The following is a 27069-nucleotide window of genomic DNA, read 5'->3' as shown; positions in this document are numbered from 1 at the left end:
ATTACCCTACACATTGGGTACCTGCCTGTGGCACTGGCTGCAAATACACCTGATATATATATATATATATATATATATATATATATATATATATTGCAGATCAACAAAGATGGCGGAAAACTTGAAGAAACTGAAGAAAAGCAGACGAGAAGAAGGACCTGAAGGCGAAGAGGTACGTGTGTTAGACATGAATTCTGTGCGAGTGTCAACATTATGTACACATGCAGATTTAAGGCTATATTTCGAGTATCAAATGCGGCTAGTTTGATGGGAAGACGCTTGTAAACGAGTTGGTCGTCTGCTCTTGCGGTTGCTAGAACCATGTGCATCTCTCGTGAAAACATCATTCTCGCCATGTAAACTCTCGTGTATAGGGTCTTCAAGCGCAAAGTTTGTGTAGTCCTGTAAGCAAACGTCGCTAGGAATGTTTTGCTGCTTCAGAAATGTTTTCTTGTGATCGCTGTCATCGCGATCGGTAAAACAGATGTGTCCACACATGTAACTGTACACAGTCTAGTAGCGCCACCTATCGAATTTATTGTAAACTGCAAGTCAGTGTCGGTCAGCTGCAAGCATGATGATGTACGCATGGTACATGTACGTATACCTGTATTAATATTGTCGCAATGTGTACTGTTGTTATTTAGTAGCAAGTCAGTGGTAGCGGATAAGATTTTTCAGAGGCTTACTTTTGATAAAAGTTTTCTTCCAATGCCACTGTTACCGTTATGGCACAACTTTCACTTTTTTAAATCTCATTCAAACCTGTATATTTCTCTTCCATACACAGCGACGAGACTGGAAGAAATGGAAACAGCAAAGTGAGTACATACCTAAGATATAGTCAAGAATGGTTTAGAGTTTAACAACTATCATGTGATGACGTGTAGGGTGCAAGGAGTCCTGTCTTCTCTTGGTTGGTTCGTTTACCTCTTGGTAGACTTCCAATGAGTGACACCTCACCAGTCTGCACTTTCAGCTCTCAAGCTGGACAGACACTTTCCTAGTCTGCCAGGTTGTAGATGGATTTTCCTTGTAGTTCTTGAGACTGATGCGCACCCCTGTGTCAGGGACCTTGGCAGAAAGAGGTATAATCAAATAATGGATACCTCTACTGCTGTTAGACTTAACGTCTGGGAGACACCGACGGAGGCAGAGACACTCTCAAGATGACTGACGGAGACAACAGAAACGTCTACACGCTTTGGATGCTTACTCCACTTAGATTAAACGTCCAAATGCTTACTACGAGTGGACACATGTCGGTTGTACGAATGTTAAATGTCTGGTCCCGTTCGCAAAAGCGGCAAACAAACGGCTATTGTGGATTGTGCACATAGACATCAGAAAGACCCGAACAGCTCAACTTTAATTTAACAGCACTAGCCTGCATATACAGGACAGGTGGTATTTCAAGCCCTGATGTAGAATGTTGATGTTAACAGTTCAGGTTCATGCTTACAGTCGTAGTCCCAAAGGGAGGTGACATGGTCTCTGTTACTTCTGTATCGCTACTAGTACACTTGACTAATGTTATCATAATTCATTAAAATGTGACTTATAGGAACAGAAGAAGATAATTAGTACTAAGAATAAGAATATAGCTGGACAAAATTGGTGTCTTGCTAGAGTCCATTCCGAGTCACCGCGAGGGTTTTATGATAATATTTGTAATCATTTTGAAAAATTTCTAATAAAAGAATATCTGACTGACAATAGTTCTAAATTTTTCTAAAAGATCAAATACAAAAATATGAATTTATTCGAATTTAATAAGATTATTTAGAAATATTTTGAAAGTAACTGCACAAAAACCTCTTTATTTGTAATAATTTCTTAACATCTATGTGATTATTTAACTTTTAGAAATATTAACAAGAAATGGTAGAAAATGGTTAACAATGGTAGAATGGTGATTGCCCCCAATAAAAGTAGGTGCTAATCTGGCCCTTCTGTCTGCCTTTGTACATCTTTAGACTTCACTGCAGGACACCGCTCGGTCCTTTGTGGAAAGCATTCTTCCCTAAACTTCGCAAGGATGTGTGAATTGCTTTCTTCCCAGCCCTCTGGCCTATTTATAGAGATGTTACAAATAATGGTAGAAAATGGTAAGAAATTGTAAAAAATTGTAAATAATGGTAGAATGCTGTTACCATTATTTAGAAACCATTGTAAATATTATATTCTACATCATGAATATTTCTAAAGTTTAAGAAAACTTAAGAAATATTTAGAAAGTTGAAATCACATTCAAAATATTTCAAAAGTATCAAATCTCTTACACAAATAATAACAATAACTTGAAAATAGTTCTAAATTATGACAATAACAACCCTCGCGGTGACTTGGAATGGACTCTAAAAGAATTCCTTATGGTGAAGTGATCAAAGTCTTTTAAGCTCAGATACTTGTACCTCTAACATAGTCCATCATAGCTACAAAAGTACAATAAGTAGTTTAAATCCTAATTGAAAGGCACATTACCAGGAATAAGAACTTAAGTTTGTACAATGAAAAAAGATTTCTGTTTCTAGTTGAAGTGAACCTATTTTTAGTTGAAGTAAACGTCACAGGTGCCTGTGTCCACACTTTCTACATAAATCTAAGTAATGTTACAATATTACCTGGTATAATGCTTTAACTTATGAGACGTGCCCTGCTGTCCCTGCCTATTTCATTACTCATTAGTTTCCCAGTGTCTGTGGTTTGGGGGATGATTCTGGTATTTACAGTTCTTATCATTTCATAAAGGTCATGTGTTCCAGAAATTTTGCACAACTCCCTTTATTGCTTACCTTGTCCTCTCATATTTGTAGCAATGCTATCACTCTCAATATTGTTGAATAGCAAGTGTTGTAGAATTGTGTTTTCTCCAATTGTTTCAAGCTACAAGAAAGGTAAAGATAATCCATCATAGTAGTAACATAGGAAAATCTCTAAGATTGTCCTTTCCAATGCCCTTGTTTTAGATATAATGTTATAGCTGATAGAGTTTTTTTTTTTCAGAAATATAAAGCTCAATCAGATTCTTTCACAAGTTTTCTGTAGCCAAGAAAGTTGAGTTTTCACCAGACCAATTTTATACATAGAGACTTTACTTTTTAAAACTCTTTAAAGGTTTGTAGATGATCATAATATTCTCATCATAAAACTTTCAGTATGTATCTTTTTTTCAATCAAAGTTTCAAACTGACTTCGCTTAGTAGTGAGCAAGAACTTTTGTAACCATGCCACATCCCCTCCCTTGCCATTAGGACATATCCACAAGCCCCTCCCCTGTGACTCCCTGCCATATGATTAGTGCTCATTCTTGCTGAAGTGATTAGATTATGTAGTCTGTACTTGGTGGCACAGACCATGCCAACAGCACAGCGCAAACAATGGGAATCACTCTGTGTTGTGTCGACATTGAAGGTTGGTCATTTTTTATTACCTTTTCATACCCCTTTCATAAACTTAAGTACATAAACGTGCGTTTCTATCATTAACTTAAGGTAGTCACAAATATGGTTTTTGCAGTCCATTTCATATGGTATTAAACAACCAGAGAAATATGCTTTTTGTTCCAACAGTTATTGATAAATCAGAATAAAATCAATTATTGATAAATGAAAATGGTGATGATTAGCATAAAGTAAACAGCTAAGCAAATTTTCTTTTAAGAAACTGATATAGCAATGAAAAACAATTCTATTGGTGATTGTGATATTGGCAAAAGCCGCCAACAAAGTAACAGTTTCAAGAACATGACTGATATATGAATTATCAATGAAATAAGAAAAACAGTGTGATTTTATTTCCCAAGTGGTAACTGTTTATTTATAGGTGGATAATAAAAAAACTAAAAACATATGATGAGTTAGAGTTTTGCACCCAGGCTAAGAGTTCTGTGTCAGAAGATGATATTTTGTCAATGTGAGTTATTGCATCCTTTTCAGTTTTTCCAATACCCCCCAAAGTGCCCCTTAAACATAGTATTTGTTCTATTATTTGTGTCATGATGAACTGTACTCTTCCAGGCACAACAGGGGGGAACTTAAGTGGCCAACATCTCCATCAATAATCTCATTATCTGCAGAGTTGAACAGCACGTCAATAGGAGAAGTGTCCATTAATGGCAGATACTATTGGTTCTGACACTTTGTTTTTCCATGCCTGAAAATAAAGAATACAATTATATAAATACGTTGATGAAGGTTAGACATCCAGGTAATAAGATACACCAAAAATAGTTACTCAAGCAACTGGATACAATTTTGACACAGTCAAAGCTGTATCTACTTGTTTGAGTAACTATTTACAATATGAATATTTGTCAGAACCCTTCGTATTTTGTAACTTGTGAACTATGATGTGATGATAATCTTGTAGAGTCAATCTTGTAAATTCATAATGTAGCATTTTATGTCATTTGTTGTGTTCAAAACTTTCTCAGAAAAGAAGCTTTTTTTTGTAAACCATTCATGATACAAAAGGGAATAGATATGTCATTCTTTCTAAAAATGTTCAAATCAATGTTTGCCATGCAGTTGATAATAACATTTGTATATGTATGTCAAGGTAGAGATCACGATTTAGCAGAAACAGCGATTCTTTAAGGATGATGAGCAATTGTACCAATTCTGTGTCGACAGAGACTCCGATAACAATCTGTACCAGTAGAATCACTGATTCTGCCAGATCAAAATCTTAACCCTGACATAAATATGAGTGAATTTTTTGCATACTTTCAAGGTTAAATAAAGGTTGAAAAAAAAATATACATACAAATGAATGGGTTAGCCTTCTTGCTGCTATGACCCAATTGAACTCTTCAAAATATCTCAGTGCAAATTTGTTACAGCAGAACTCAGCAGGAATAGGGTTAAACTTAAAGACCTTTCCTTGTCACAATCAGGTTTAGTCCTTTCAGAAACCCCAGCTAAAACAGACCTCTTAGCTTGATTGCCCTTGGACCCTTGGAGAATTGAAAGGAAAACACACAAAGACGGTGTAGATGTTGTTAGGCCAGATTGGGCCGGCTGGAAGGATTAGTCCAGTCCAATTCAAGTTTAAGATTTGTTTGTCATCTTTAGCTTCAGAATTTTTTCACAAACTTGTTGGCATGCACTGAGGACATCTGTAAAACTTGCTGAACTTTATGGTATTGGTAGAATGAATGTTCTACGGTAATTTTTATGACTGTCATTTGTTTTGTTACTTCTGATTCAATGTAACAATGGAATGGAGTGAACTAGAAATATTTCTGTACAAGTTTTTTCTTGTAGTGTTTCTCACCCATTTGTGTTATATGATATGATATGCAACCTCTCATCATCATCATGCAACCTCTAGTAACATTAATCCACCAGGTTACATAAATCCGCTACTTTGAAAACAGTGGTTTTGAGGTATGCACAGTTTAGATACACAGGAGTGAATTATACTGGGGGACGTTGGGTTGGAGATCTTTTTGGACGGATGTTTTCAGGGTGGCGGAATAATGTACACTGGTGGAATTATGTTTGCAGATGTTACATGTACATTCTTCACTGCTTTACCTTTTTGGGTGCTCTCATTTCTAATCACACCATTGTTTGTTGATCCCTCTGGATCATAAGAATATAGTCTACCCTATGTAGCTACATGTGACTTAAAAGGACTGTACAAGACTTTAAAAAAAGTTCGAATTTCTTTTGTCAACGGTTTTGGGCAAGGGAAAGTGAATCTGTTGTCTACCTATTGGAGTCAATTTGTCTAGAGACGCCGACGAAATTCAATTTCGGGATGGTGCACTACAATCCTGTTGTAGCAAACATTGCTGAATAATAGATAAGACTTCTGTCTCTCGGTTAAGGCAGGAGACAACTGAGGATGTACAGGGTCAATTTGGCAAGTCTCAGGGTCATCTGTTATAAGATGAAACAGGGTCAAAGAACAATCTTCTGACAGAAGGGCAAGGCTACAGGGAAGTCGAACATTTAATGAAAGGAAAGTTTCCGTTACTGAAGACACAAGGTAAAGAGAAGGAGGTTTTCTGCTGAGGAAGTAATTTTGTGATGGCTTAAGTCTGCACTTTTGTTGAAAGCAACATTAGGCAATGATTATCAAATAGCAGATTCATAATGATGTATTCTTGAAAGGCTTATTACAATCTTTGCTGAGCACAATCCAAAACCTGAATCCCAGCTTTAATTTCTGATTTCAATGATATGTCACATGTAGTAGTACCATTTTGATATTTATGACATACTGTAGGTGTAAACTAATGTCACTTAAGATTGATGTCTGACGATATTTGTCTGTTTTTTTGTTGTTGTTTTTGTTGTATTTTTTTTTCTTTGAACCTTATTCTAGTCATTATAAGCTCAAATCAGCCAGCAGGCCACTTTTCATTGAGGTCATATTTGTCTGCCCTAGAAAAACAGTTGATGTTTGAGAGCTTGAGTAGCAGTGATATCGTTGAGATCAAAGACAGCTTAAGATTTTGACTGAAAATCTGAAATATCTAAGTGTTTTTCATACTCAAGTGTGTGTAACTGTAAGACAGTAGAGCCCTCTAGCAGGAGCTGTGATAAATTCAAAAGCTCAATACTTACAGTAACTTGATCATGAGCCCCATACCTCATGCAGCCCACCTTCATCTTTAGGATACAGGTCTTGTTTTTTTAAAGTCTCCTATACATGTACATGTGTATCTCTGTGAATGATTTTATAATGGGTAAAATTAGGGGATATCAGTTTTCACTGTGCGCAAATTTTGAAAAATGTTACAAACAGGAGCACATTAAACCCAGGATGATGTACTTTTCACCAATGCATTGAAAACTGTAATGATATAACCTATAGCTATACCTCCCACCCAAACTAACTTTAAAGGTTAAAGTCGGTGACCTAGAAAGTACCGGACAATGATGTATTAGACTCCACACAGATAACTGGTACATGACTGCAGCCATTTTGTTCTGATTGCATCAGTGCTTCCTTTGCGCACCTTTCCCATTACGCTAACGATTATTGCCAAGCCCAGGCCTTATGGTTCTGGTCATGGCCTTTCAAATGCAGAATATTAGGAGAGTGGCAGCTAAATGAGTTCCTGTGAGAATGGGTCTATTACAGCCTCTTTGATGTGTCTGTGATAGGGTGATTGCAGCATATGGACATGATTAAAAAGTAGCAAAGGGTCATTTCCTCTTCCTTTGTATCTGCAGCCTCAAAGCTACATGTATCTCTTACCAGAATCCTTGAAAGTTGAAACTTTGAGAAAGATAGGAAAGGTGTTTTGCTTGCTATGCAATGAAAAAAACACCTTTCTTATCTTTCTATGATGAATGTTATGTAGTTTTCTTTTTCCTCGTACAAACATCAAGCGTAATGTTATTTTGGTACTTGCCTGTGCTTGCTTTTATAGCCAAGCACATTAAAGCTTTATAAAGATATTCATGTTGGTGGTTTTAATTGCAAAACTACTGTAAAGCTCAAAACTTCTGCGATGGTTTATTCTTGCAGCGACATCTCCACCGCAAATTCAAGAAACAGCAAATACGCCTCTGTTGTGTTACTGCTGTACTATGAATTGTTTCTATCGCCAAATCAGAACACAGTGAAAACCTCCCTTTCCCTCCTACCAGGAAATAAAACCACTGCGAAAGTAAACGAATTAACATTATACGGCACAACCTTCTCCATGCTGTTAGATAATTTGCATTGGAAACAGCATACATCAACAAGGAAAGTCAAGAGAATCTCTTTATTCTTTGATTTATAACAACCATCGTTTGTTTGATGTAGTGCCCTTCTTGCAGTTCTGTCCTTGGTGCTGACCTCCAGGTGCAGTCTCTAGAAAGCTTGCCTAATTACAGAACCTCCCCTGGCACTATCAACTTACCAGGCTTGTCTTTTAATTACCGGGTAATGTACCCTTTTCCACATAGCCCCACTAAGCCTGGTAACCTTGTTCTCATTACCGGCTCGCATCACCAATCTTTACAGCAATAACTTTCTTGTTAAGAGGGTCCAATGATTAACAGCTATCCCCACTCCCACATCAAGCCTCTCACTAGAATTTGAATTATGTATAAGGCATATCACAGCATTCATTCTTTATAGATACAGGCATCTATGATAGTTGGAAATGTGAGATTTTGCCATAGAGGAATCAGTGCAGGAATGGTTAAGCGCCCTCAGTTTTGTACAGTTGGCTAAATGCTATTGTCACATGAGCTAGCAAGCTTAATAGGTTGGATTTGAGGTATTTGCTGTGTGTCATTGACAAAGCCCTGGGTTTAGGAGGATCGACCAAGTGTGTGATTGTACTGGACCTACACACAAGCCTGGGTGACAGATTCTCTCCATGGACTGAAGGGCAGTTTCAAGGTTAACTGGGTGTAACAAGGCTGCTATATCAAGTTTTACCACTAATGATTCTTAGTTTTTGAGTACTAGTACAGATTTACATTTTACTGTTAATTGTGAAATATTCGTGTTCATAGTTTTTGCAGGGACCTCTCTATTGCAAAATCATCACAGTCACTGCAAACAACTGTACTATCTTCTGCCCTGTATTGGATTCACTGCAAATTCTTGATTTTTGCCATGAATTGTCTAAACTGTCTTTGAAAGCTTTCCTGTTTCTGTTTGTTTCATTGGTTTTTACAAGATTGTGATTTTTCCGACCTTGAAATAAGAGTACATGCTGCCTCTGGGTAAGTCCTAGAACCATAGTAAAGAACCATTTGTTATCGACACATAAAAATTACATCAAAGCCAGAAGATTTGATTAATGGTAATACATGTAGTCTGTTGTATATGTAGTAGGTAAAGTCACTGCCTCCGAGAGATGGCCTGTCAGCTGCCCCCTGAAGACTGCATAAGTAATTGCTCACATTTACAGGGCTTATATGCACGGTGCACTTTGTTATAGCCAGGACGGTGCTTAAAGTGTGGCGGACTGAGTGTCTAGACTCGGGGGTTTTGTAGCCTTCGGCTGACAGGTACTTATTGTGGGTTATACACCCCATGAGAGCCTCAAAGGCAGCTAGAAGACCTCTGTGGCTGTGAGAGAAGGTATAAAGAACAGGCAGGGTCAAGTGCAGGGAAGACAAACTTGAAGATGGAAACGGTACTGCGATGCGTTCAGGACGTGGAGCAGAAAGGTAGTGTTTGTTTCCTTTCCCAATCCTTTTTTCTGTTACCTGCAATGTTGTGAGTTGTTAGGAATTTTACCGGCAGTTTAAATAATCTTTCTGTACATATCCAAGCCACTGTTCCTGAATATCATCGTCATAACATATCTTTGTAGCTGAAAAGTGTACTATACACATTATGTTGATTTTTGCTTCTAGACATTTTCTTATCAAGTTGTGTTCTTCTGCAGTATTTAAACCAGAATCTCTAGATCTGTGGCCTGGTACTAGTGCATAGCCAACTTGTGAGTTTAATTTTTTCGGGCAGCAAAATTGAAAGTTTTTCATATTTTGACAGAGTCATGCAATCTTTTTTCCTGCAAACTGCTGGCTTGCAGGTAGTTATTTCGAGCCCTGTTTTCTTTCATTGAAAGAGTGGTGATTTGATATGAGAAGAAAAGCAGTTAATTACCGGGTAGTTCCATTAGGCCTGTTGTAGACGATAAAAAGTGTAAATCTACGAAAAACATCAAATTTTGTATGGCAGTATCTACTTTGTGGGTGATTTCACATTCTGTTCATGTCATGTTTTCGGCAGTGTGATCACTGTACAGGGAAATAAATGCATTCCTGACATTTGAGATTTGGACTCGTTCCAAATGTGTGTTGCTAATGTTATATGATTGTTATTTTCCTGCAATTCATTTCGTCTCTGCATGATTCTAAGTTTATCATAGTGCAAATTTCTGTCTTACAAATCTCAACAAGCTAACATTTGTTACTTAGCTATAGTATATGATTTTGCGATGACTACATTACTTTGTAAGCAGGAAAGATCTGTACAGCACTCGTATTATTATTTGTTTAAATCAAAGATCTCAACATATCTGCTTTATACCAGCTGCTAGTGTTCTGCTTAGAAATCTAGTGGTGCTGTAGCTCTTTGGGGGATGAAAATCAGCTCAAAACAATCAAACTTTCATGAATTTATGCAAAACGCAAATACTGTAAATCTTAGAATATTCCTGGTGGTTTTATTTTCCATGTTTTTGCAGTGATCTCTCCACTGCACACTCATCACACTGAATATACATTTCCATTTTACATGTATTGCTACTGTGCTGCAGAATTGTTTCATCATCGACCCTAAAGTGCCTCAAATATCTCCTTTTTCCCTTCTACCACAAAATTAATCCTCTGCAAAAATAAAGGAATTCACAGTAACTTAAAAGTTGACAAGGTGCTGCTGAAATTGTAACAAGGCGGTGCATTACCATGATTCCATTGCTTAGGGAGATCCCTGCCAGGGCTAGTACAGTGAGTCCTACTCTAAACTACATTTGGCAACTTTGTAAGTTTATGGATCCCATAATCTATGTTTAGTATGCTGCACTGATGGACTCCTAATGACTGGTACTCAATCTGCTTAAGGGCCTACCCCACAATTTCCCATGCAGACTGTGTGACAGATATTATCTTAGTCTGGTAAATGCCGAGGAGACTTAGAACTCAATTCCTGCAGCACGTTTTGCCTATTTGTGGCTGCCGATATGAATCTGCAATTTTCTGACTAAACCCCTCTGTTGGAAGAAAGCTTATAGTGTAAAGTCTCACTTCTTCTTTCTTTCTTATCTACCGCCCTACATGGCTAACTTAACTTTAAAGTTGAAGATAACTTATATTTTGTCAGCATTTATTCAGGACATTTCTGCATTGTCAAAAGGCAATGCAACGTTTTCACTCATTTTCCTTATAAACGAAACAGGCAGGTGATAACTGCCATGTTGCTGTCCCTATTTGCATTTCAGTAGATTGTATCTCAAGTTTTGAAGTACTGTAATTCACTCTATCTTCACAGTAGAAAAATTTAATGGTGTAAGGTAACTCCTTATATGTCCCAGAAATTGAGTAATTTTTTTCTAGAAGTGTAAAAATCTTCAAGTTGAAAAAGTTTTCAACAAGCCTTGTCTCTCCATCTGAACAAGATATCATGATGTAGTTTCTGAGGATCATCAGTCCGAGGGGTTCCCTTCAACCGTGCTCTTGTAAAGGTTATCCTGACATTGATTTGTGACAGGCTGTCTACTTCTATCACAGGTCGTTGGCGTTGATATTTGGATGTCCTTAAATTATCCCAGCACGGCAGCTGGCCTGAATCCAGAAGTATTTCCCCCTCCGGCCACAACTGACTGCTTGTATGAGTTTTGTCTCATTATCTGATTTGTCTCATCATCAGATTGACAGAATCATGTGTATCACAAGCATTGATGATGTTATTTGAACTGGTCATACATTTATTTGATCTAGGGAAGGTAGTAGGCATTAATTAACATTTTTTCTTACTAAATAGCATTACAAAAACCTTGGATATCTATATTTGTGCATTCTAATCCTCTATCTACATGCATCATTGATTTGCACCTTTTATTTATATTTTGTTACTTCTGACATTATAGTTTACTATGTATGCCTGCAGGGCACGTTAAAAAACGCCCTAGTGGCAATATCCCCCCCCCCCTGGGTAAATAGAATTATAATGAAATTAAAATGAAATGATCAAAGTGTTTCACATTCATTTGTTTTTCCTGCTTAATTCATTAACTTCTATTAAACTACCCTAAACTCTTTGCAAGATCATGTTACAGTCATTTGGTATCTGTCCTTGGTACTGAAAAGTAATCACACTTGTCTTTGCTGAATGATGCAACAACCAGATATCTGTCCGGAATAAAGTTCATACTTGTCTTTCCCTTTGTTAAATAGTGCAAAAAACATACAGCTGTCCTTGGTACTGAAAAGTTTTCACTTTTTTTTTACCTTTGCTGAGTGGTGTCACAACCAGATATCTGTCCTTGGTACTGAACAGTGTTCACACTTGGTGGGTTCTGCAGTCAGATATCATGGGTACTTATAGAGCTGAAACAATCTTTTTGTTTAAGAATAAGAATCGTAAAAACTGTGAATTTCAATATTCTGATGTAGATAAATTTGCCCTTAGAAATTGAATTTGTGCAAAAACTAGAACACAATAATATCTCACAATATTGTCTACTATTCATACATATTTCCAAGTGCAAAATTGAGTCATACATATAGAGGTGAAAGCTACTTAAACAGCAAAATAAATTTGCCGCTGTGCGTATTAGTGCCATCTCATAAATTTGATGTTAAAGAGCGATAAACCGCGTTGACACAGCGGGGTTATGTTTCCCTATGATGGATAACGATACTGTGAAATTGCAAACCGGCTCCCCTGGGCTCTTGTCTTGGATGACAACCTTATTCTCAACAGAAGACAAGGTCATGTATGAGTTAATAAGGTCAGTACAGGGTGAACGCCCCAAAATACATGTCTTGACGAGGCATCCATTTGTATGCCAAATTGAATTCAGTTTGGTTGATGTTACCATATAACATTCAGGATTTTCTGTCTTTGATTTGGAAGATTTTAACATTTTTTCTGTTGCTATTAGGGTGGAAAGACGTTAAGTGCTGCATGTGTCTTTTATTACTGGGTATATTCAATCCCTCATGTGTTTGGCCAAAATGACACACTTCTTGTATGCTTGTCCTTTGTTCTCTCTCCTTTTTCTATTGTCTTTTTAGTATACTTTTGTGTTTCTTGATTTCTTATTGTCCATTATTTTGATATTAGAATCCTGTTCAATCAATAGATACAACAAGAAACATCTTTACTTTATCAAAATTTTTGTTGCTTGATATTGCTATCTCCAACAAAATCATCTTTCCTTGTACAGTGTAACTGTAAGTTGTAGGCTGAATGAACATAGATCGTTGCAAGGCTCTGTTGAGAGTCATTAGTTTTGCACTGCCTGTGTGATCAATGAGTCTAATTGGACGTGGAAACTTTCCCCATTACCTTCCAACGTGGTTTGAATGATACTCAACAGTTGCCTTTGCATCAAGCATGAGTTGCCTCAGAGTTCTGCCCTTAAAGCATGCTCTCTGTATATCACTATGGGTCACTCACTTTGTAAATTACCCTCAAGGAGACAATCGAATGACGTCACGTTACTCATAAGTGATGCTTTAGGGATGTACTTGATAAGTGCTATATTTCACCACTGTCTAAGCTTGCACCAAAAGTACATGTTGATAATCATAGGACTTAGATGTTGGCATGTAGGTCGATCAGTATTCAGCTGACATTATTTGTCTGTATGGGTACCTCCATGAACTGATGAAAAATGGAGGTATTGTTTTGGGACTGTTTGTGTGTGTGTGTGCACATCTGGCACAATATCTTAAGAACATCTGTGGATGGTTTTTGGTATGTAGGTAGGTGTTTTGGATGCGAAGGTCAAGGTCAATTTTGGGCCTCCTGGTGGCCGACGTTGGTACTGCAGCAGGACTTTTTGTATCTTTTGCCATAAACATGCTGTGGTCTTGATTTTCGGTGGCAGGTAGCTTACCGTAAACATATACTCTGTCGTGCTAAATGTGTCACTAAGATTTTTTTTCAATATCTGAACTCTTGATTTTTACGATGCCACAAACTTAGAGACTGTACAATACACATGTACATGTAGAATCTTCCCCTTGTATTATCTAAAATGTTATATTCAAGAGGAAAGTCAATAACCTCCCAGCATTAACCCAGAAGGTGAAGGTTCTACATGTGTATGTGTACTGTGAATTCATTTAAGTTTGCAGCACCGTAATGGATGAAATCTGTCATACATGTACAGATTAAGCCCTTTCAAGCACATTACATGATTTGTAATGCTACGTGATTATGAGAACTGACACATCAATCTGTCTGCTAAGCAATCATGCTTTAACTGTCAGCATTATTTGAGACACTTAAAGGCGTAAATGTTAGGCAGTTGTCCCAGAAACCAAGAGGTCCTGGCGTCGAATCCTTTGAACTGCCACCGATGTTATGCTCTTGGGAAAGGTACTCAACAGGGCTTTTTGCATTCCACCCAGGTGTAAAAATGGGAACCTGGATTCAGTTGGGGAGGTAAAAGGCAATGGAAGGAGAGGGTTGGGCTCCGCCTTTCAATACTATGCCCCAGACTCAGTGAATAACAACCCACTATCTCTACGGCCTCAGAAAGGCTATGGGACTACCTTTTTACCTTTTGATATTTGAGACATCTCAAAAATAAGGGCTTTTCAAGGGACCACAGTATTACTATTATCAAGCTCAATATTTCTGTAATTTTACAGCCATATCTTGAATTTAAAAAAACATCTATCTTATCATCAACGGTAGTAGATATCTTAGGATGCATTTTTAAGTCTGTGTAATAATCTTATATGTAATTCACAGTTGTAAGAATAATTGGAGTACTTTTCCTACTCCAAATCCCTCCGAACCTTAGTGTAGTAAATGGACTGTTACCTGTGTTTCCCCATGACATTTACATGTTCCCCATCCAATTGAGACTTTTCCTTTTAAAAGTTGTCAAGAGGTTGGAGAGAATATTAACCAGGATTTACACACGTCCTCAAGGCACGGTTTTTGTCTTAACATCAAAGGAGACGATTCCCAAAAGAAAGTCTACAGCTTTATCTACAAGCAGTTGCACATTAGTGGACTTAACCATCGTTCAAATCATTTGATAGCAAAGTGTGATAAAACGTCAGATCTTCATTGATTCTGTACAGATAGTTAGCTCTTGGCACTTACATGAACAAAGTGCTTTTGATAAACGATGTGAATAAAAAGCTGGCACTTTTCCATATTGCTCGGAGACAGTTGTATGTTGTGCTTTCATTTTAAACCTCTTACCAGTAACTTTTGAATTACAGGGCGATGAGTTCTTCTTTTAAAGGCATCGTATTATGGCAGGAATTTGCTTGAGAAATATGTTTTTATTTTTGTGTAAGGCGGCACCAATTTCATTTCTCAGTATCTGGATGTGCTGCTTCTTTGTTTTCATATTTTAAATAAAAGATTGTGTGTACCCTTCAGGATTTGAATGAACTGCAAAATCTTCATTTTGTGGCAACAATTTTGAAAAAAATCCTTGCCTTCCTTGAACCTTGAATGGGGACATCTACTAGTAGCGATCTTCTAGTTGTTACAGTTTTTACTGTTAATGCAGAAATGTTCGTGCGGATTTACTTTTGCGGCAGGGGGAAAATGGAGTGTTCGCGGTGCTTTTCAGTTCGCGGTTGAAACAATAGTAGCCCTACAGTCACATGATTGAAACACTTTCCACGGTGATTTAACCGTGAACATAAAACCACCGCAAACATTTCTGCATTTACAGTATGTCCTTAACTCCCTGAGCTAGACTCCCTGATCACATTATTACCACTGTGTCAGTGACAGCGACATATCGATCACAGAGTCTAGGACTTAAATGTGTCTCTAATTAGCAGCTCCAGACTTAAAGATTGAAGAAAATAACGCAGACAGAGTTATCTCTAGCATATGAAATAATCCCCTCTAGCTTTGTGTTATTGATCAATCCTGGCTTCCTTGCCAAAAAGTTTTGATATTTCTGATATTTGTGATGGCATGAAGTGTTATAAACCTTGGCATTGTAGAATTTGAGTGAAAAATATCAAGTTTCTGTTAAACCAACATAAAAACCCATTGCAAGAGACAAGCAAACTACCAGCTAGTTAGATATCCGACTTTTAATGAAAGGATGTGCATATTATCTTCCTCAGGTGATAGCGAGCTATATGTATCATGTCGTAGGAAACTTATAGAAGATCACAAAGTTGGCGCTGGAAGCAATTTGGAGACTCTCTAACCACTCAACTGTCAGGAAAACTGTAGATGTATGTTCAATGTAGATTTCTAATGACTGTTCTGCCTGCATTTCTGCTGCAGTGATCCTGTAGGGTGGAGAAATAATGAGTCTGAGTTAGAGTTATATTTAGGTAGACAGAACGATAGGAATGCCCTGCAGTGACGCACAATTGATAAGCCTCTACGCAGGTATCTCCCCTTACTAATGAGGAAACAAACATAACCGTTGTTGAGCACACCTTTGGGACACGCTTACACAGCAACTAAACCTGCCTGGGGCAGCGGCAAACTGCATTGTGGGAGTTGAGCCAGGTGCGATACAATACACTTGTTTGGCAGACCTGTCTGTGTGAAGGATGGATGGTTTTTTAGCCCCACCTTGAGGGGAAGAAAAGTTGGTCGTGATTTTTAATTGGTCAGGATGTCGATATCAAGATACCGCAGGGGACCAGGGACTTCATATCAGATGGCGAGCTTCTCTAAGAGTGTTAAGCTGTACAAGGATATGTTTGGTTGCGCCTGTTCGGTAGACTATGGCCCGGCGAAAGAGCGTCCGGAACCCAGTGGGTCGGATTTCTACGAGGCGACCAGCTTGACAGAGGGCCTGATGGGGATAGATTTTGAAGAGAAGGCGTACTGGAGAAAGGAGTTCCGCTACCCACAAGGTAGTAAGCAGGGTGTAATCTGGACAGTTGGGACAAATATCTTTCCTCTTCCATACCCTATATCTGAAAGGATGGCTGTGGATATTGTGCCAGTCTTGCTTGTATGCAGTTTATTCAGTGTCTTATATTGTGGTATGTAACTTGAGAAGAACACAAGGGTCCTGTAGATATTTCAATTTTCACAGTTTTGTTTCACGTTTGCTCTTCATGCAGCTGACCTGTGTTCTGCCTTGAATTGTGTAACTACATGTAAAATTGTTTCAGCAGCTTACTCAAAGATAGTGCAACCTCTTGATTTTCATTCACATCACCCTAAATTTCACTATTGTGAGCTTAAATTTTAAATGAGTTTAGTGGTACAGTAACTCATTTCTGGCTTATCAGAATATCAAAAGACATTGTTTCCTAATCAGAACAAAATTACCATGCATGTAGATGATGAGACAAAAAGGTCTGCCGCCTTTTGAAAATTGGCTAGGAGAAAAGTTATTAAGGTTTTTTCTTTCTTTTTTCCAGGAAAAGAGGAGAAGAAGAAATGGAAGGAGGAGCGATTGGCCAGGAAGCTGGAGAAGCAGATGGCACGTCAGCAGGAGGAGGAGCAGAAACTCAAGGCGCTCATGGACAAGAAAGTACATGCCGAGGAGATCAGACGCAAGAAAGGTAACATTTCCTTACTAAGGATGAGGATGATGATGTTTGTCCATCATCTAAGGAACTCAAGTGTCTTAGGAATGGTGTGCCCAGCAATGGTAAAACTGTGCTTTGCATGGTTACAGAGATTGAGTGCTGCAGTGAAAATTTTTGAAATGTAATATTTGGAAACGTGCAGTAGGATATTCTTGCAATAGGTATGAAAGATACAATGTAAGTCCCTGAAAAGCCTCTTTCCTGGAATTTTCCCAGCATGCTGTGAAAGAGCATATAGACAAGGATACCATTTTGGCATAAGACTTTGTGTTGACGTAATATACCGTTTTGAAAATGTACTTCTATCCCGATAATAGTCTTCTATCCTGATTGTATCTAAGTCTCTCGCCAAAGTATTCTAAGTTCCAATGTACTGGGCCCCTTGAAAATTAACATGTCAATGTCGTAGGAGCTCCCCGGCTGGTTTTAAGATGAAGAAGATAAAGATGTTGTTCATCCCCATATTTCAGAGGGATCATAAGAGGCTTATGGTGTTTTAACACACATGGCGATTGTGGACACTCAGCAGGGCTAAGCACACTTTGAATACCCTTACATCCCAGGCAGTGGCTGTAAAAGACAACTTTATTGGCCACCTGGAAAGTAAAACCATTATTAATGTGGAGTCCTGCAGAGCCAGAGTAGCAGTGTAGCATGTTTCTTCATTTATTTCACATCATTTGTACCATATAATAAGGAGAAACAGGCCTATTAGGATGGCATTGTTCAGCATCATAGAGTGAAACAAAGCTGTATCCTTTGTTGGGAAGTCCATGATCTATTTGAGAATGTGTTTAGAATATAAAAATCTGTAAAAAGTTCTATTGAGAGAAAGGCAACACAAACTTTCCTTACAGCATTGGGCTGGTGGGAACGTTGTCTACGAACTCTTGCTATTTTGATGTCGCGCTACATTATCCAGATTTACGATAAAAATGATTGTATCAAAGGTGTACAGAACTGTACTGAAAATGATATGACTCAATTCTAAGAAAATGGTAGTCATACAAAGCAGAAGCCATCCATGCAGTCTCAGTTCCCTTAGGCCCCAAATGGCAAAAGACACTCCCCTGCACAGAAAGATCAGGTTCCCATTAATATGTTTTATAGCTAATAAAAGATGCAGAGGTTTGGCTTGAGTTTTATTGATGACATGTGCTGTAGAGTCACCTTATGAGCATGTCAAGGGCATGAGTACATCATTGCTATGGCTGTAGGTCCTTTAAACATCAAGCAAAGCTTTATCGTTTGAACCAAAACCTTTACAACATCAGAGCTTCATTATACAATTTCTGTAACTACTCTTATTTAATTGATATGGTAACCATATTTGTTGAGATGCTGACATAGTTTAGCCAGAATGCCATCCGATTACTACCGGGGTTCCTTCACTTGATACCCTGAATTTTGTTTTTAGAGTAGCGAGTGTTGGAGCCCCAGTAGTAATCAGATGGCACCCTGGCTAGACATAGTTTGGCTGAATAGAAGGAAACTTTAAGTCTCAATTTTGATTTTTCGAATTGATCTTTTACCCAAAACCAACCTTGTGGGATCAAATTAGGATAGAAAATTATTGCAAAGATCAGTCTTTCTTGTCCCATGCACATGTAGATATACAGTAATTCAACACCTTAATAACAGAATCATATTTTAGTGGTGTTTGTAATAAAACTATGGATTTTCCCCCATCCTTTAGGCCGTCACTACACTGTGAGCGTTGCTCTGCCTGGCTCCATTCTGGATAATGCCCAGTCTCCAGAACTCAGAACATACCTGGCTGGACAGGTAAGGAATTCTATGATACATTTTGTATTAAGGTTTTTTTCTGTAACAACAGCACAGAAAACTGGTACAGAAGCTATCAATCAAAATTATCATTTAATTCGCATTATTAAAAGTCTAAGATGAACAACTATGAAGTTGTAATTTGTATTTTACTATAAGGCCATGTTGATTTGATTATTTGGATGACATCCTCTGGGGACCCATAAACTGATGCGAGCGTGCAAATAAAAAAAGATGTTTAGCGAAAAAAAAATTTTCTTCATTATGAAATCTAGGTGCTCAGGAAGGAATACTTTTTTTGCAATTTACAGCATATATTTTCTCACTTTGCAGCTGCTTTTTACGATCTACAGTGTGGCCAATTTTTGTGTGTGTGTGTGTGTGTGTGTGTGTGTGTGTGGAACGGACAAAAATTGATGCGTGCACGGATAAAACTTTTCTGTGAACATCACCTGGTCTGATAGATTAACATCAACACATGTTGTCATATTGTGTTCAAGGACGCGAGGATGAGAGATACAATGTACCAAATCAAAATGAGGAATTAATTTAAAGATAATTAAAAGTAAGATGTTAATTAGAGTGATAAGCAAGGCAGTAGCTGCTATCTTTTTGTGCCATGATGACTTCATAGTAGTTAATAAGTGGAGAAACTTGATCCTACAGTAAGTAGGGTAAATTGAGCTGTTACTGTCACAACTGTCAGGCCCTGGGGACCTTATGCCAGCATTACAAGGTGAGCAGAGGACACTGGGCTGTTTGGTTGAGTGTGTCGAACAGAGAATGATTAGAGTAGGATTGTACATGAGTTTATGTTCAGTTTTTGCAGTGACCTCTCTATTGCGAAATTATACAGATTTTCTATCAGTATGCCCATCACAAATTTTCTACTGTGAAATTTAGGTCCCTTTAACCTATGTGAATTTACAGTATGTATTTTGTTGGTGTGTTCCAGATCGCCAGAGCCTGTGTGATTTTCAATGTGGATGAGATTGTCATATTTGATGAGTCTGGATCCACACAACCGTAAGTCAGCTTATGATATTTTTATATCCAACAGTTCATGTCATGTTATATCACTATGAAGATATTTTGAATGAGATACTTGTTATTTCGAAAAGTTAGTTTTACCCTCTATTAAGTCTAATGCTGCACACATGGAGCAATTGCATCATGGGAATTTGCCTTACAACCAAAGAAATGTATCAAGTGTAACATGAAGAGGAAATTAGTCATTTCTTAGTTATAATAGGGATACAGAAAAATCGATCTTGACAATTCGAAGTAATTTCTACAGCAATGTATCTAACAGAATTGGCCTGTCATGATCCTAACCTACTGGCAGATAGCTTTGAAAAAGACGGATGGATTTGAAGATTTTATCCTGCTCCGATATTTCAGTCTGATTGTAGGAATTGCCGTAGGCTTAGAAGGATGATATTACAGTACAGCAAGATGAATGCTTCTGGGTGTGCTTGGGAAGAAACGTCCATCTGATTGTAGTGTCTGAGCTCTAGAGATTGAGGTTAGGTCAGCACAGACATGTTTTGTATGCACAGACTGAGGTGTAATGTTTGATATGTATGCTGGTAGCCTTTGCAAACTGTTCAAAAGCACTGGTTGATATACCCTGTCCCCCAGAGCCCTGTTTAGTATGGAGAAATATACAATTGACTACACAGTGGTGATGTGTCTGTGAGAGGTGAACAATGGTGTCACTGAGTATGTTTCAAGCTGACGCAGTTCTGCAAACTTCCCTTCAGAAGTAAAGTGATTGGCAAAAGAGACAAAGAGAAAAAAATTGTCCCAGAGATTTAAACCTCTTATTGTTGACAATTCCAAGGCATACAGCTATAAATAATTAGGGGCATGGAATGCCCTTCAGCACTAAGGACAGGGGCTAGGGAAGGTCCTTCAGCACTAAGGACAGGGGCTAGGGAAGGTCCTTCAGCACTAAGGACAGGGGCTAGGGAAGGTCCTTCAGCACTAAGGACAGGGGCTAGGGAAGGTCCTTCAGCACTAAGGACAGGGGCTAGGGAAGGTCCTTCAGCACTAAGGACAGGGGCTAGGGAAGGTCCTTCAGCACTAAGGACAGGGGCTAGGGAAGGTCCTTCAGCACTAAGGACAGGGGCTAGGGAAGGTCCTTCAGCACTAAGGACAGGGGCTAGGGAAGGTCCTTCAGCACTAAGGACAGGGGCTAGGGAAGGTCCTTCAGCACTAAGGACAGGAGACAGGGAAGGTCCGTTAGTACTAAGGACATGAGGCAGGGAAGTCCTTCAGCACTAAGGACAGGGGGCAGCCAAAGTCTATGAGCGCTAAGGACAGGACAGCCCCTAGGGAAGGTCCTTCAGCACTAAGGACAGGAGACAGGGAAGGTCTGTTAGTGCTAAGGACAGGGGCAAGTAAGTCCTTCAGCACTAAGGACAGGGGAGAGGGTAAAGCCTTAAGTACTAAGGATGGGACAGAGAAGGTCCTTCAGCATTAAAGATTCTTTAGCATTTAGGACAGGGGGCAATGAAGGTCCTTCAGCACCGAAGACAGGGGAAAGTCCTTCAGCACTAAGGACAGGGGCAGGCAAGGTCCTTTAGTACCAAGGACAGGGGACTGGCGATGTCCTTCAGCACTTACATATGTAGGACAGGGTGATGTGCCATTTACAATTAGATGTTCATGATTTTGCACACAGGAGCACAGAGGGAACATTTACTGGTGTGGGTAAGAAGGGCAATGCCAACGTGCAGATTGCCAGAATACTGCAGTATCTGGAGTGTCCCCAGTACTTAAGGAAAGTCTTCTTCCCAAAGCATCAGGACCTGCAGTATGCTGGTAAGGCTTCTGATTTATCTTATTTTTGGCGACGCCTTAGGGGCGAGCCAAGTTTTTACTATATTGTGTGCAGATTGCAAGAATTCTAGGAATTGTACAGGAATGTGAAAGTCCATGGGACGATAACTCAAGAATGCCTGGATGTATTGTTTTCATATTTTGTACGTGGGTAGGTCTGTGGGAGACCTTGAAATGATTGGATTTTGGGCCCCCTAGCGACTTTCTATGGTAATGCAGCAGAACTTTCACTTTTCAAATCTCGTCTTTTGAACATGCTATAGTCATGATTTTTAAGTGGTGGATAGCTCTTTGTTAGGAAAATATGTCTTGTAGATTTGGACCCTCTAGCGGCCTTTTTTGGAACTGCAGGAGCTGATTTTGACTCAAACTTTGAAAGAGAATAACGCAAGAAGGGATGACAGATCATAATAATTTTTGTTGTGTAGATAGCTTAAGTGATGATTTACATAATCATTTGCCAATTATGCAAATCAATATCTGATTTGCATAATTAATGAGGACAGTTAATAAATCAGCTGCATTTTATCATAGGACTCTCAAACACATGACATATGTAACTGAGAAAGAGATGAATATCGATAGATATCAATAATGCAAATAAAAACTTATTTTGCATAATTTATGACAAAATACTATAAATCCATAGTGGTAAATGATGGGGATTTCATTTTTGCACCATTTGGAAGTTAAGTAAATGTGGCCACTATTAGACACAAATCTTGCATAGAGGGCCTCATTTACATTATCTATGAGGAAATGCTACGATATATTTTTTTGTGAAAACAAGATTTTCATACATTGGACAACTTGTGTTATTTTGGTAGAGAAGGTGATCGACTGATATGATTTATGCGAGGCCCTTATTTGCATGTGGGCTAAAAACGAAAACGTTAACAGAGACCACCGTCGCCATGGCAACATCTTTTTATGTTGCCAATCTTGTTAGTAGAATGTGTATTCTCAGAAAGTGTACACTTTGGCATAATCATCAAAAATTTTTAAATACATTGTATTCACTTTAATTTGCAAATGTCCGCCTTCTTTTAACAAAAAATTATTTCTTCTACCTGTAGTTATAAACATTTTTAAGAGACGTAGGCCCAGTGAAAATCATATGATTGTATTATCCTGTAATTCTTAAACCCAACAATTTTGTTTTGATGGTGCCTTCTTCTTACATGCATATATATATTTGAAGATTCTCTATCATTATGAAAAAAACATGATATAACTTACGACCTGGCACGAAATGAGTATGGATACAATTTTGTGATTTGACGCACAAATATGTTCTGTTATGTAAATGTCAGTGTATTGTTTGTATAAGTGTACCTAGGGCCTCCCTGAAAATCAGTGCCAAGCCACTGAGGGAGCTACCCTAGTAAAATAATACAGAAATAGATAAAAGCAGTAAAAACAGTACCACTGGCATCTAGTATTCCTGAGCTGTGCCTTCCTCCCCCAGGCTTGTTGAACCCGCTGGACTGCCCCCACCATGTGCGTGAGCATGAGCTGAGTGAGTACAGGGAGGGCGTGGTGTTAGACAGACCCACCAAGGAGGGGAAGGGATCCTTCGTCAATGTGGGCATGAGAAGGGTAAGTCTCTGTCACACTGTACATTGCAACAAAATATCAGTGTGATTTTAAAACTGTTCCTCCATATCTTCTAGATGGTGGAAGAGCACTGGTAATTCAGCATATATTAGAGACTGATTCTCATCCTAAATCTTGGTTTATCAGACATTTATACATGAATATTGTGAGTTATTTTTTGTGTATTTCTCAACCTTTTTATTGGCTTCTGATTCATTCATTGAGCCTCTTGCATGCATAGTCAGAAACTGAAGCTTAAAAACTTTGGGAGGGAAAAAAGTTTATCATTATGTTACACAAAAGGATACAATTTAGAAATGGTTGAAACAGGTCAGAATGGATGAGCTGTATAATAATGATCTTCTAGAGACTCCAAAAGGCTTAAAACTAAGTGTGCTTGGAATCGTGTTCAAATGTAACATTTAGTGTCAATAGTCATGTAAAGAGCAAGAAAAGTGGTTAATTCTGACATTTCATTTTCATTTATTTATTTAGCCAGCGGACACACTCAGGTCTCTTGACCTGTTTTCAGGCTCCCTGGATACAAATATCATGATGCTTTTTTTGCAGGAGGTTAGAATAGACAAGATCCTCCAGCCAGGCCTGAGAGTGACAGTTCAGCTGGACGAGCCTGGAAACACAGTCTCCAGAGTGCTGACAGGTAAGGTGGTGTCCCCATCTGTGCCTAGGACAGAGGCAGGGCTGTACTGGGGCTACACCGTACGTCTGGCACCCAGTCTAGGAGCAGTCTTCACAGAGAGCCCCTTCAAGGGAGGGTACGACTTGACCATTGGGACATCAGAGAGAGGGGAGTCCACTGATGAGGTCTTCTTACCATCATTTAGGTAAGAGGCTCTGCATACTGGATTTTGAATGATCTACTTGTATGTGTTAGATGAAAAAATTGAACTAGTAGAGTGAGAAATGTAAAAAACTTTCATAACCTTAACCTCAGGACTGAAATGAATCTTGTATTCTAGAGTAGGGCTTGTCAGCGACAGCAGGTTCAATAGATAACTGCAAGTCATTATGTATCCAGTGTGCAAGGAAACTAGTCTGATTGTGATTACTAATAGACACTCTAAACTTTAGATAAAGAGCTTTACGTCTAGATGTTGTATCTGTACTAAGCCTCTTATTCATGATAAATGTGGATTTTTGTAGCTACAATGTCCATCAAAACATGTACTTATTACAAATGTATGATTATTATTTTCCTGCAGTCACCTTCTGATTGTGTTTGGAGGTTTGAAGGGTCTGGAGTACAGTGTGGAGTGTGATGAGGCACTTGACATTGCTGATGCTCGGGTCATGTTTCACTACTATCTCAACACCTGTCCCACTCAAGGCAGCCGAACCATCAGAACAGAGGTGGGAACACTCTCCAGCATTTATTTGTATCTCCACGTTATTGCTGTGGCAAAATTTTGCATGCTAAGAGACTGTACGGTATTTAGCGGGGAGAGAGCTAGTGTGCTGAGTGTTGGGCTTAAAGATTTTTCCATATTATCATAAAGACATATTTTTCATGCCCTCCTTCAAAGTGAAAATCTTTCGCACATCCTCCACTTAACATAAAATTGTTTCTATGGCCCTTAAGACAAAATATTTTCCATGCCCTGTATGGCTCTTACCTCAAGACAAAATATTTTCCATGCCCTGTATGGTCCTCACCTCAAGACAAAATATTTTCCATGCCCTGTATGGCCCTTACCTCAAGACAAAATATTTTCCATGCCCTGTATGGTCCTCACCTTAAGACAAAATATTTTCCATGCCCTGTATGGCCCTTACCTCAAGACAAAATATTTTCCATGCCCTGTATGGCCCTTACCTCAAGACAAAATATTTTCCATGCCCTGTATGGTCCTCACCTCGAGACAAAATATTTTCCTTGCCCTATATACAATGGCCCTCCCTTTGGCCCAAAAATGCTATGTTTGACTACAACTTATTCACATGTTTCTGTTGAACACAGGAGGCGATTCTCATCAGTCTATCCGGCCTGAGACCCAAGATTCATGAGGCCCTTATCCGCACCAACACCTTGGACAGCCTCAGAAGCCTGAAAAAGTGATTGACAGGCAGTTGGAGGGAAAACAAGGGACAGTCTGTGGCAGGCAATATTTGTTCCTGTTGATTCTGGAAACCTGAAGAACTTCTGCAATCTTGACATCTTAAGAATGACATCAACCCCTTAGACTGGAAAAAAACTGATCGAAGATGTACAGAAATGTATGGTGGACACTTTTATGTTTCTAACTGATGACTTTTTGTGATAATTTCATCAATACTTTCTTTGTACCTCAATGATGAAATGAAGGAGTGATTTGGGATGTTCTGACAATTGTCACATTTTTGTAAGTCAGCCACCCCTTGACAACAGATACTGAAAAAGTAATCATTGCTATACTGATGGTTTATATATATTTGATTATGATCCTACTATATGTAAATGTAGTAATTTGCACCACAGCCACACAAAATATAACTTGTGTAGCATTTGGTAAAGAGTATATCTCACTGGACTGTGGCCCTTGGCTTTATAATGGGAATATCATGCAAAAGGTACAAATATGACTAGAAAGGCAACAAAACACACAAAGCGTAAAAGGATTGTTTTTTTATTTGTGAAATTCATTGAGTGCTCTGTCAAACTGCTTGTCTGCATCAAGGTCACCAACGTGCTGCAGCTTCAGTGAGATACCTGCTTAAACTCCATGTCGGCTAATGTTTTGTACTTGTTATTGAGACTGCTTCAAATTGTTGCCTTACCTACGTGTATGTAAATTCACACATGAAATATACACGTGGTTTACTTGGACAGGAAAATATATCTCTGTGGCAATGCTGTTTATAAATGGAATAAGTGATAATCATAAGAGTATGAATTACAGCCAATGTACTTTGTTGTGGTTACCTCTGTCCATGAGAAACTGAAGAGTATGGACATCTGTCTTTCTTGCAGATAAAATCACATGATATCGTTGACACTAGTACTACTTTTCAATCCTGGATTTGCAACATTGAAGATCACATGACACTATCTTCTTCTCCGACTTAGCAAGCTATGATATCTATCTATTGCCACCCCCGAATCATGGGTAAAATGTTATGTCTACATTTTAAGAAAGTCAAAACTGGTCAACAATCATGTCTCTGTTATGCATGAGTCTGCTTTTATTGAAGAACACCTGTCCCAAGGGAAACACAGTTATCACCAGAGAAATTCTGTCAGCATGAGGGACAAGGAAACACAGCATCAGGGACAGGGAAACACAGTCAGCACCAGGGATAGGGAAACACTATCAGCACCAGGGACAGGGAAATACAGTGAGCACCAGGGACAGGGAAACACAGTCAGCATATCAGGGACAGGGAAACACAGTCAGCACCAGGGACAGAGAAACACAATCAGCACCAAGGACAGAGAAACACAATCAGCACCAGGGACAGAGAAACACAATCAGCACCAGGGACAGAGAAACACAATCAGCACCAGGGACAGAGAAACACAGTCAGGGACAGAGAAACACAGTCAGCACCATAGGCAGGGAAACACAGTCAGCACCAGGGGCAGGGAAACACAGTCAGCATCAGGGACAGGGAAACACAGTCAGGGACAGGGAAGTACACTCAGGAACAGCCAGCATCC

The 27069-nt window shown here is 38.8% G+C and overlaps 1 protein-coding gene across 4 annotated transcripts; it reads left to right on the top strand.

Moving 5' to 3' along the window:
• Positions 1 to 96: 96 nt before the first annotated feature.
• Positions 97 to 26565, top strand: LOC136441289 (putative methyltransferase C9orf114). 4 transcript variants are annotated; one of them, XM_066437490.1, is made up of 10 exons: positions 97 to 172; positions 791 to 821; positions 17019 to 17162; positions 18886 to 18974; positions 19930 to 20000; positions 21661 to 21800; positions 23287 to 23417; positions 23985 to 24259; positions 24638 to 24785; positions 25393 to 26565. In XM_066437490.1, exons 1-10 carry the CDS (start codon positions 110 to 112, stop codon positions 25489 to 25491), a joined length of 1191 nt encoding a protein of 396 aa, XP_066293587.1. In that variant the 5' UTR covers positions 97 to 109; the 3' UTR covers positions 25492 to 26565. The 4 variants fall into 4 exon arrangements, with proteins under 4 accessions (XP_066293587.1, XP_066293589.1, XP_066293588.1 ...); XM_066437492.1 differs by lacking the exons at positions 97 to 172; positions 791 to 821 and adding an exon at positions 3321 to 3414; XM_066437491.1 differs by lacking the exons at positions 97 to 172; positions 791 to 821 and adding an exon at positions 8954 to 9134.
• The last annotated feature ends 504 nt before the right edge of the window (positions 26566 to 27069 follow it).

This window comes from Branchiostoma lanceolatum, chromosome 9 (genome assembly GCF_035083965.1).
Source record: "Branchiostoma lanceolatum isolate klBraLanc5 chromosome 9, klBraLanc5.hap2, whole genome shotgun sequence".
Lineage (NCBI taxonomy): Eukaryota > Metazoa > Chordata > Leptocardii > Amphioxiformes > Branchiostomatidae > Branchiostoma > Branchiostoma lanceolatum.
This window is presented reverse-complemented; position numbering and strand designations above follow the sequence as displayed.